At 45.6% G+C, this 12,702-nt stretch overlaps 1 protein-coding gene across 2 annotated transcripts in view; it reads right to left on the bottom strand.

Moving 5' to 3' along the window:
* Positions 1-774: 774 nt before the first annotated feature.
* DNAJC28 (DnaJ heat shock protein family (Hsp40) member C28) overlaps positions 775-12,702 on the bottom strand; it is a 42,211-nt gene continuing 30,283 nt past the window's right edge. For both annotated transcript variants that reach the window (XM_086935331.1, XM_086935330.1), the window contains exon 2: positions 775-2,306. In XM_086935331.1, coding sequence (XP_086791457.1) covers positions 1,137-2,276 — 1,140 coding nt within the window. In that variant the 5' untranslated portion in view covers positions 2,277-2,306 and the 3' untranslated portion in view covers positions 775-1,136. The remainder of the gene's footprint in view (positions 2,307-12,702) is intronic.

Genomic DNA, 12,702 nt, shown 5'->3' on the forward strand with positions numbered 1-12,702 from the left:
CCAGTACCGGATTAAACGCTGTGGAGGCCCCTAGGCAGTCGAAATTTTGGACCACTCGCAAATTATCTCCTAATACGTTTTTCATTTTACCAACCAACAATTTAAAAAAAACTATTTTAGTACACAAAACTAAACATTAACAAATATTATTGTTATTAAACACAAATTAATTGGAAACAATTTAAGAATGCTTGATTGTAATTTTCTTTCAAGATCAAATCAATATTATTTTGAACAGTGGTCGCAGGCCGCTAAAAAGTGGGGCCCATAGGCCGGTGCCTACTTTGCCTATTTGGTAATCCGGAACTGCAAAGTTTTAGGAGTGCACAGAGACAGGTGAACACAAGCACACACATTCCGTATATGAAAAGAGGCAACAAACATGTAGAATATCTTGCAGCTTCACCTCTAATGTGACCCATTAAACCATGACAGCTGCAATCTAGAGAGTGCATCAGGTTGACTGATGAGACACTAGTAAGACCTAAAAATGAGAACGGTGTAGCTTAACATCAGAGTCAGTGGGTTTGAAGGATAATCAGGCACAGCTTCCCAGCAAAGGGGATTCAAAGAAGCCTCAATAAATTGAAGAACATCTTGGGCCAGTTATGTTAAGTCAATTTGGTTACTTTTATTCCTTGTTTTAGGTGTGATGCATCACAGAGTATGAAATGAGTTGTTTGGTAGTCGAACATAGAATATGAGCAATAAAATTGACCAGAGTGGTGATGGTAGGGGTAGAGGGGTTGGCGGAAGATACACGAAAAAGCATTGTTTTGTGCGCTTAAGATTGTTTATTCGCAGTGTGAACTTCAACTTGCACAATTGAACAGACTATACGAAGAAACAAAAAAGTGACACATTGAATTATCTTTTAAGGAGCATGCAATCCACTAATGGATGAACAAATACTGTTGTGGCTATGTCCATATTGTAAGACAGTTATTTTTTTATTTTGCTTAAACAACAATAGTTTTGTGCCAAGAATTACATTGTTATTTTTCAGTAACAACTGTTGCAGTATTTAATATTGTAAAGAAATCTAAAAGTCAACGAATTAAGCTTGCAGCAGGGTAAAACACATGTAATAGATAAATAGGATAACTGAAATTATTTAATGTTTGTCTAACAATCCATTATTTCAAGAGAAGTTTGATCCATGCCAGGAATCTGTCTCTGGATGAAATTGGATCTACAGTTCCTTCCTCGTGTTTGCTTGTGGATTCATCCTCTTTCCGTTTTGCTTCCATTAGAGCCTCGTAGGTCTTCTCTGCTTTGACAATTTCTTTGTCTGCACTAAAATGAACCATTTGCCAGTTTAAAAGAGGAACAATCAGATTAAAGTCATTAATTCGTTTGTTAAGCTTTTTAATGTCTTCTCTGAACTCTTCACAGCTTTGGTTCCAGAATTTTAGTTTTTGTGATGTCAATGGGTCGCTGTACTTCTTTCTGGCGTCCACTATCTCTTTTCTTAATTTTTCAATTGTTTCTCGTATTTCTTTTTGCATCATGATCCACTCAGGCTGGTATCCATTGTCCATCAGGATTCTATTCAGGTTATGAGTCATCGGATCGGCATGTGGGCAATATGAAAATTTGTCCAATGGCTTCCCTCTACCGCTAAGGTTATCAAAATCTCCCTTGGCCATTGACTCCTGAATGAGATCCTCCACCAAACGTTCAATGGCTTGAGTTATTTTGACCTTTTTGCTACTTTTAATATCTTTGGCAACCATGGTATTCTCGGCATACTGGCTCTCGAGTTTCTGTTTTCTGAAGTCCATCACTAGTTCAGAAGCTCGATCTACTCGAAACTGTAAATATTGCCTTTCTCGCTGGCTTGGCGTACCAAAACCAATGCCCTCATAATTTAAGTATTGCCGGTGCTGTGGAGCTTTGTACTTCAATTTATCATCTTCTTCATCTGGCTCAATGCCTGGTTTTGCAGACTTGGTCATGTCGGTGATCACAGCTCTATATGCTTCTTCTATCTGCACAAACATGTTGGCATCAGCCGTGGCAGAGCCGCTATCTGGATGATATTTTTTGGCAAGCATACAATATGAATTTCTTACATCTTCTAGAGAACATCCTTCGTCAACATTGAGTAGACAATAGTAATCTTTCAAGCTCTTCTTCGAGGCATACATTGATAGCAATCTACAAGCAGCTGTATGCTGGCCAGGAAGTATGTGAATTTTGTAAAGAATACTCATTGAAGATGCAAATGCAGGATACGCGGAGCATGATGTCATTTTAATGCAGAGGCAATTCATTATTCAAATTCCTTGATACAGAGAGCCCACCTATAAAATTAAAGAAAAAGAATTTGCATTAGCCAAAGAAAAACAATGCATTTCTGTCTGATCTCTCTAGTTGAAAGGCAGATCCAGTTCTAAATATTTTTAAATGCTGAATGTACTTGTTGGCATGACCAACAAAGACTTTTTAGTGGGTTAAACTCAGATGTCAAAATCCTTTATTTGCTATGTCTGCTGTCATGGTCTAAGGTGAGGCTGTCATTCTAATACACGTGTCTCTAAAAAGTGAAAAATCACACCATCCTACACATATTGATCTTAAATGAGGGAGGGATGAGATCTTTGGGTTTAGAGCAGCATGTATAGTAGAGCAAAATGCTTTTTTTATGAACATAATTGCACAGATTTTCCTTTGCTAGAAATCGAGGCTCACAAAACATAACTCAGCAAAACAATCCTTTTAAGTACCAGGATATTTCCATTTAAAGATAGTTTCAGAGAACTCGATTCAACCAGGATGCTGGTGTGCCTGGAAATAATTGCAAAGTCTGGAATGGGAGACAATTGTGACGTAGGTGTGTTTCAGGAAGCATGAAAGTTACACCGAAGCCTAGATTTTAAACAAACATACACACAAGATTAAATTTAGAGATATGCTGCCATTTTCTTGTGAAGAAATTATATCACAGGATGCAAAACATTGTATAGGCGAACACCATACAGTAAAGTCTTAGTTTGGACTGAGAGCGGACCATGGCAGATCTGGAGGGAGGGCCAAGTATGCTTCTGCGCCCAGCAACTTCCTTTCTTATTATTTCCCAGGTATGCCCATACAGCTACTTCACATTAAGATCTTATGTTTTAAAATGTAGTAAGCGGCATGACTGAGGTGCTGTAACCCAGTCGCAGTGAACAGGGGTGGCTGGTGGATTCTAAAAGTGGTGGGCGAGCAACCAAGTCGAAACTGAAGGAAGGTCTTCAATGGTTTTTCTTGTGTGAAAATTCAGGGAAAAATTGTTCATTGTAAAGTTTAAGTATCAAGGAGTCTTACTACAAAAACTGAAAAAGGGCTCAAATGGTGCATTTTACAGCTGTCTCCTACACTTCAATACTTAATATTTCATGCCACTGGTATCTCATTGGCCATCTTAAGCTACGCTCCCCTCAAGCCCACATTAACACCAGTGGCTAGCCTTGTACATTGCCCTTTATAAGATGGTACTCTGTTGCTTTTGCCCTACACCACAGTGGTCAGCAGACACCTGCAACACTGCTAAACCGGCAACTTCCATCCCTCCTTACATTTCAATGACTTGTGACCAAGGATAAATAAGAAATCCTGCACTGGCTGCTGCCTGGAAACGATGAAGTGCATTAAAAAAATAGTTGAAATGCTAGCATAAGCTTGCATTCACACAAATATATGGTATGAAGTACTTCTGTATAATAGGAGCAGGCTAACCACCCAACTCTGCCATGGCCTGCCCTTGATCCAATGTCAGCCTAATTTTAATGGAATAAAGAAAAACAATGACAGCAACGCGGATTAACAACAGTTGGCTCATAATTTATAGTTGTCCTACAATAAACACTGCTGTTTGTTATATTCTGTTTCCATTTAGGAAATGATTTAGTAAATCAAATGGTGGGGCCTCAAAGAATCTTATCATTGACTGCTATTTTTTCCCCAAAGAGTAAAGAACACTTGTAAAAAACCAGACAAAGATTTGATCAAAGTCAACATATGGCAAGGAAAGTTCCACTCGCCAAGCATCTGTGGAACTACAAAAAGCGTTTTTAAATTAATGGCGGGAGAAATGCCTGGGCCGGCGGCCGCGCTGATAGTGGCCCCACCACACCCCCATGGCACTGTCTGAGGTAGTCAGAGGGAGGGTGGCCTGATCTGGGATGCAAAACGTATGCTGTTCCAGCAGCCCTGCATTACTGCCCAAGTGTCCCCCATGGCAAAACACATTTTTGAATCTGACAGGCAGAAAGAGAAGTTATCACTTTCTTATAAACACAAGCAGTAGCAGCTCGCACAAGTAAGAACGGTGAGGCGGGGGTCGGGCAGGGTGGGGGAAGTTGACAGACGAGGGTTAAGTAATATTAAATAAACCACTTACCTTGCGCTCGCCGCATCGCCGAGTTGAAGGAAAGTACCCTTTATGTATGATCACTCATCAAAGTTGGAGTGATTCTGCTACTTTTCTGACTCTGACGTACACTGGGCTCTGCTGACTGGATACCAGTTCATGTGCTCTGACCCCTCAAAATGTATGTGCAATTGGCTAACACGTGATTGGCATATTTAATTTACCTATAAGTCCCTAGTATATGGTACAATGTGTACCCAGGGCTTGTACGTTAAATATCACTAGTGGGCTGCAGCACGCACTGTGCCACCACTGTAGTGACACATTGGAAACATGGCTCTAGGTCTGCCGCTGCAGGGTTGTCACTCAGCTCTTAAGCTTCCAACCAGACATGCTGAAATAAACCCTTTTGCCAAGTCCAAGCCTTTCTTTTTAATATTTATGTCACCCCTAAGGTAGGTATTAGTAGCCAAGGAAGGATAGGTTTCTTTTATGCTTTACATACCCTGAGTATGTAAAATAAAGCTTAGAATAAAGCTGTACTTGACTTGACTACCCCTGACAGTGAAAACTTGCAATTGTCGTTTTCACTGTAGGAAGGCTGGTAGGCCCATTGGCTAACATGAGGCTGAAAAAATGACCAAGCGGAAACCGCTTGCCCTTTAACATGAGGCTGCCCTAGCCCAACCGCTAAGTGCTAACTTCCATTTGGGACCACCACATATATTACTTCAGCCTATCAAATTAATTATTACATTAAGCATGACTTATTGCTGGAGTCAGATGTTAGGTAACTTTTAATATAAAGGTGCTTTTGCAAAGTCACAACTTCCTTGCTCCAAAGTTCTACTAGCGTTTCTAATTCACTACAGCAGTTGTCACAGACAGCCAGCTGCCTCCCTACAGCAGGTGTGAACGGTTCTCAGGAAAGGGGAATGAAACGTTTGTTGGTGGGAGGAGGTGTGACCACTGAGGGGCAGGTTGGTCAGAGGGCTGTGACTGGAGATGGGCGAGCTTCAAAGGACCAGCAGCCTATGAAAGGGAAAATGCAAGTCACACCTCTCCTTTGTGCAGGTAGACAGGCTGACATCTCATCCAGAGATGCAAAACCGGTTTTCCAGGGAGGTTTGCTTATTATACTGGACACACCTTAGGGAAGTGATCATAGCTCTGACTAAAGAAAGGAAAAGTCTGACATCTTGGATTTGGTCAGAGAGATGCACTGTGAGATTGTTTAGTGCCAATCTCTCAAGAAATTCTATGACAGCTGGGAGGGTTGCTCCATGGACATTTTAACCCCATTGGTTAGGGAGTCCTACCCACCCAAAAACTAGAATTTGGCATAAAATTGGACCCCTGGCTTAAGAGCTTCAGAACACTGCTGGACTCAGAAAGAACAGAAGAAGGACTGCATATGCTGATCCTGAGGACCTCAAAAAGAAATGCTGCCCCAAGAAAGACTTTACATGATGAATGAAGACAGGGCTTAACAAAGAAAGTGCTACTCCTGCTGTTGAACCCGTGGAAAGAGACCCCAACAGCTGGACCTGCTCCGACTTGTGCAGAGGACCAGTGATTGGACTCCAAGGGCTAGTTGGCCAGCCTTCTGTAAAGTTTCAGGGACACAAAAGCGAAAGAAGCACAGCACCTTCACAGTGCCCAGCTGACCAGTTGCCATTGGGCTTGGACTCTACTGGTGTAGCCTGTGAGATCGATTCCTGGTCGCCAAGATGTACTCCTCAAAGTCCTGGATCCTTGACTGATGGTATTGTGCACTCTTTCTCCCCTTAGAACTTGCGAGATAGTGTTTTTTGGCAAGAAGAGGCCTATACCCTACAGCTACTTGCCATTTCCTAGGTAGCCTCGGAAGCCGTTGAGAACCACGGCTCCCACCGGACTGCTGGACTTCGCCTTTCCGTCAATGTCGAACCAAATGCTGGACTCAAGCAGCAGAGGTCCACACCAGCAAGCCTATATAAAAGTCTGTCTGGGACCAACTGGACTCCGGCATCTGACCCGCACTCCATTGCGATCGTCCTGAAACTTTGACTTTGGCCAGGACCCTTGCATTTGAGGCTCATTGCCTACCGCTAGAAGAGAAAATCAGTGATTTACAAAACTGTTTGCATGAACTGCAGTGATTTATGAAAACCTTGCAAAAATCTTAACTCCTGATCCCTTCAACAGTCATTTTTGGTGTCTATTTAAAGATAAAAATATATATATTTCTTGTATGATTAATATATCACAAGATAGGTGTTTTGAAGATTGTAGTATTACAGTGAATTTAATATTGTTCAGCAACCCATTAACATTCCAGGAAAGGCAACAAACTTCTCCTACCTTGTCATGCTTTCTAGCATTAGTCAGCATCTGTCTCCTTGATTATTAATACTGATTGCATTCATATAGTTGTGTAGCCCCATTTAAGTAGTGCTGTATTGTACCTGTAAACCAGAATCCTGTTAAACCATAAAACGTAACCCCTACCCATTCCCTGCACTCCGCAACATGAAGTATCTGTCTTTAAACAAAAAGAGTACGCAAGTACCCTCTGGTCATGGAATTGAAAAATCCTACTCTACTGCCAGATCCGCAACTTAAGAGCAGTCAGAAAGGACTGCTTTAATTTAACTACTAAATCTACCTTCCCTTTGGGTCATGTACCTAATGTTTAAGCATGTATTCCCTGTGGCCAGGAAAATGGCTGACTAGCAGCATCTGCCGGAGCTTCGGCAGCCCAAAATGAATCCTGACTAGAATCCTGCTCTTCAAGCCACCTAGGGTGACCAACTGGCATTGGTGCAAATTCAGGACGGTGAGTGTAAAAATTCAGGACAAAGGGTCAAAATTCAGGACACAAATTCAGGACAGGAGTTCAAAATTCAGGACAAAACTTCAGGACAATTGGATAAGTTTTACAGACACATCAGAGGTCGCGCAATTGTATATAAGTAAGCCCAGCCATATCTAGACATATTCAGCCATTTGCAAACCTATCCATCATGTATCCTTCCATCTTTCATTTCACTCATCCATCCCTTCATCCATCTTTTCACTCATCCATCCATTATCCATCCCTCCGCCCTTTCACCCTATCCATCTGTACACTCAGCCATTCACTCTTCTACCCATCCATCCATTCACTCATCCATCCAGCGATTTACCCTTTCACCTTTCCAGCCATCCTTTCACCTACTCCTCCATCCACCCAGTCACTAATCCTCCTTCCACCCATCCACCCTTTCAGTCATCCATCATCCTCCCTTTCTCTCTCCATCGATTCTTTCACTTAGCAATCCTTCCTTCCATCCATCCATCCATCCATCCATCCACCCACCCATCCATCCATCTACTCACCCGCTCATGAATCCATCCATTGACCCAATCACTCATTCATCCTTTCTCTCATCCATTTATCCTTTCACTCCTTCACTGGTCTATTCATCATTTTGTCCATCTACCTTCCCTTTCACTCACTCATCCATCCTTACATCCACCCTTTCACTCATCCGTGCATCCATTCGCCCTTGCACTTATCAATTCATCAATCCATCCATCATTTCACTCATCCATCCACCCACTCACTCATCATCCACCTTTTCACTCATCCATCCTTTCACTCACCCATCCACCCTTTTACCCATCCAGCTACCCTTCCACCCATACATCCAGCTATTTCCATTTTCTCTCTTCCATCCTTCCACTCATTCATCAAACCATCCATCCCCTCCCATTATCCATCTATTCAATCTTTCATTCATCCATTCACCCATTCACTAATTCATCCAGCCATCCCTTCACTTACTCACTCGCCCACCTTTTCATATTAATTTTGAGCTGAGCCTTTTTGAGAAGAGGCCCATCAAGAACTTCATCCTCGCTGCAGGAGACATTCCAGGACTGGGACAGAAGCCACCCAGGGCAGAGACAGGATCCACTACAGGAGATGACAGGAGCCATCACAGGCGGGGGGAGGCAGGAGCCACCACATGGGGGGATAAGAGCCATCACTGGAGGGGGAACAGATCCACCAGGGTGGACACAGGGGTGGGTATGCAGTATTATAGTATCATCGTGGTCTCTTCCAGGGTGGGGGAGGGCTCCTTACCCCCTCCTGGACACGACAACGAGAAGACAGGCTCTGTTTCCAAAATGTTAGTTTTGCCCCCCTGTCCCCACACTGATGTACAGTACTGAAAGGAGATACTCCAAGAAAACTGATTTAACTGATTGTCCTCCATACTTTGTTAATCAGTGTGAGTGTGATTGTGCCATTTCTCTATTTTATTACAATATAGACTGCATGTTTGAAGAATCGAGGTTTGTTTACAATTTAGTGACAGTAATTAAGCTCTGTGAAGTGAACCAAGTGCTGCCTCGGTGTAATCAAGGTCGGTTCTAGGATATTTGGAACCCTGGGCAGAAAGGGAATGTCTCACACCAATTGAAAATACAGGACGCATTCAGTACTGTTTGCATCTGAATAGATGCCCCTGCTCCGAAGCTGCCGCCCCTCCCTCTGTCACCTTCAAGCACCTCTTAACAGCTCATCAAGGGCTGAAGGTGTGAGGGTTGCCATCCCGCTGTGCCTCGCCAATGCTGATGGGTATCTGAGCTTTTGTACTGCCTCGGAGTCTGTTACACACGACCTCAGCAGCATCGCAGTCAAGAAGGGAGGTGGGGGCAGTTGTGCGACCAGTTAAAATTACGGACAAATGGCGTCCGTTAAACAATCCTTCACGGACAACGGACAGACGGCCGAAATTACGGACTGTCCGTGAAATTTACAGACGGTTGGTCACCCTAAAGCCACCATCTACAGCTCACTTGCGGTGCCGTTGAATTCCTGCGGCACGCTAGCATCATAAACGCTTTTTCTGCTGAGCAAAGAGGCGCACAGCGGTGAAGAAGCACTAATCAAGAGACACCGCCTCATGTCGGAAGAGGACCTTGAGTGCCGAGCTCCCAGCCCCACTACATGAACTATTGAGGGCTTGAGCTGCGCCGAGTGGCGACCGGAGCAGAAAGCCGGGGACTCGACTCACATCTAGAGGGGCACGATAGTCTGAGCCCCACCCGTGTGCAGGTGAGAGGGACTGTACACTGGAGAGTGGGGTGAGCGAGGCCACATCCCTGCTGTGGTAGAAATAGAACCTCGGAGTGTGTATCTGACCCGGGTGTGGGCTGGACCGGGCGTGAGGTGTGGCCCCCGCTGCTGGCAGAGTTGGAGCGACGAGGCGACTGAGTCGGCTCCGGCACGGTCTGAAGCCCCAAGCACAGGTCTGTGCGCAGGTGAGAGGGGCTGTATGTAGACAAACCTGAGTGGATTGGGCCATGTCTTTGAGTCTACTGGAGGAGAGGCGGTAGTCGGAGGGTCCCCAGCTTTGGACCGACGGTCCTGAGTGCGGCGCATGAGTTGTGTCGATCCTTCAGGGGCCGCGAGGGATGGATCCAGACACCGGCCCCCCGCCCCGAAACATAACAAGTCCACCGAGTGCAGGGGGTCCCTGCACCTACTGAGGTAGAGGAAGTATCGGAGATTGAAGCACACTCGGGAGCAGCACTTGGGGGACACGTACTCGTAGTTTGGATGGAGTGGCGAGAGGTAGTACGGGTACACAGGGGGCCCTGGGAGGCGACCCCACGTGGCCAGGGTGTCTCCCTGGACAACCCCCACTAGACTGAAGGAGATAAGAAACTAAATATAGAGCCCTCAGACATTAACCAGAGCAGCACAAGGGAAACCCGGAGAAACTACGGTGGAGGGATACAATAGATCCGCAGACAAAGGAGGGTGGGAGACAGGTGGACCCCCTCCCTTTGGCTGGCAGCTGATACAAAGGAGACACCGTGTTTAGTCCAGGAAAATAGAGGCACCCGCAACTGCAAAGGGACCTGGCCTCTCAGGCGATACAGAACCCTGGTACTGATGATATGCAATAACACCCTCGAATCGCAGAGAAGCCCCCAGTGATCGAGGAGGGCCATACTCCTTGTCAGACGACTTGCTACACACAGCTGGAGGTAAGATATACACTGATACATGGGAGGGTGGGGACGGAGGAGACAGGGATAGTGGCAGTGACGAGTGGGCATGGACAATAAGAGGGGAGCTGATATGGCCCAGCTACGGATTGAGCCTGACGGTGCCCAACACCACCAAAAACGTGAACCCCCTCCCCAGTCATTAGAGACTAGCCGTGCAAATGTTTCCGGAGCTGGCCGAGCGGCTCCCATCGTCCAGGCCTACTACAAAGAACATAGAAGTGACAAATCTCCTCCCAGATGACTCAACTCTTTCAACAGCACAATGGCAAGGAATAAAGAACCCAAAACCCAGAAACAGGGAAAAATGGACAAGTAAACAAAAGTGCTCCCCCTGCTGCCGGAAACAGAGGGAGAACCTCTGGCACCATCGGATAATACAGCCATCCTCTAAGCAATCCACGACTCAAGAAACGCCATTGAGGGCAAAATATCAGAAATAAGGTCAGAAGTGTCCCTTCTGCGCCAAGATATGTGTAACATCGCTGAAAGGGTGACTCAAACTGAAACTCGCATCTCGGAGGTAGAAGACACGTCCCACAAGATGCATTCAGACGTCAATGACCTGAAGGCAACTATGAGAGAGGTAGCATGGAAGGTGGATGATGCGGAAAACAGAGAACGCAGAAACAACCTGCTTCATAGGGGTTCCGGAGGGTGCGGAAGGCTCGAATCCGGTGATGTTCTTGATGTCATGGCTGGGGGACTCCCTTCCAACGGCCACATTTTCACCCTGTTTTATTATCGTACGGGTCAATAGGTTGCCCAATGCGAGAACGCCACCTGGTGCCCTTCAGCGACCATTAATAGCAAGGTTCTTGAATTTTCAAGATAGAGTCAAAATTCTCAGAGAGTCACGACGCACAGGGGAACTTAAGCTTGCAAACGCCAAGATAATTATTTTCCCCGATTACTCAAGGGAAGTGCAGAAGATAAGGTGAACATTCAACTCAGCAAAGGCCAAGCTGGGAGCAATGCAGGTCCAATATATGCTCCTCTTCCCTGCCAAGCTCAAAGTCATTTTCCAAGGCACCTCACAATTCTTTCAAACCCCAGAAGAGGCATGGGCCTGGATAGAGAAGTGCCCCCCACTACAACGGGAAACAAGGACCAGAGGATCGCAATGCAGGGAAGTAAGAGTCCAATCCGCAGAAGGTTAAAAGAGGCGTCTGCTCACAAGAGGGCGCAGAAGGCAGATGGAGTCCCCACTGAAGGGAACACCACACGCTCCATAGACACAGATACGCTCAGAATCGGACGAAGACTCTACTCAGGCCCGGGCCGGCAAGAAGCACGCTAGCAAGCGGGAAAGCACCCACACGGAACTCTAAGATAAGGAGTACCTTGCGGACATTTATAGTGACCATCCACCCCTTAAGAACATCAACCGTGGGGAAGAGGAAGACACAGTGACATGAAACCTAGAGAACACACACCAGCAACATGACAAGAGTGGTGAAGAAGGCTTAAATAAGGGCTGCATCGATGGCAGATGAACTGAAGAATTGCTACAGAACCCCCCAAGACATTACTGTGCTCAGCGTTTCTGAGCTGAACATTTCATTTGAAGTTTATATCCTTTATTAAATTGATTAGGGGTTAGGGGGGTTTATGGAGGGGGTGGGCCTACAGACCTCTCCAGCTGTACTTGCGCCAGGTTCTCATGTTGACAGTTCAGGGGACAGGCGTAGGAAGTGGGTATAGAGTGGGGTGGGGGAGAGGTTAAGGGGTCAAAGCTTTGTAGTTCAGTTTGTAAAACATGTTCCCCATACAGCAAGAAGCAGGTGTGCCAGAGTTTCCAGACAGGGACAGGGGGAAAGCGACAAGCAGGCAGGCCTGCCCGCGCACATCAGGATACATATGAGAAACGTACACAATGAGTGGTAAGACATTAACAGCACTGACATGGAATGTCAATGGGTTAGGCAGCAAGATTAAGAGGGTACTAAACACAAAGTACATCAAGAGACTTAAACCGGACATTGTCTTTTTGCAGGAAATCCACCTGTTAGGTACACATTGTGCCTTTATTGGGAGGGGGTCATATACAACACTCGCTCATGTGGTATTCTCTCCAGGGGCGTGAGGAGTCACCATATGATTTAAGAAATCCCCTCCTCCCCCTTCCACACCACCAAGAGATGGACAGATCCCAACATGACCTTCGCCGCCATCCAGGGGACCTGGGGAAGATGAGTGCTGATACTAATCAGTGTTTATGCCCTGCTACGACTGCATCCCCAAACACTGGGGCAATCACTAGGAAACTACTGGAATCAGGACCCTCCACGCACATC

This window comes from Lissotriton vulgaris, chromosome 8, assembly GCF_964263255.1.
Source record: "Lissotriton vulgaris chromosome 8, aLisVul1.2, whole genome shotgun sequence".
Classification (NCBI taxonomy): domain Eukaryota; kingdom Metazoa; phylum Chordata; class Amphibia; order Caudata; family Salamandridae; genus Lissotriton; species Lissotriton vulgaris.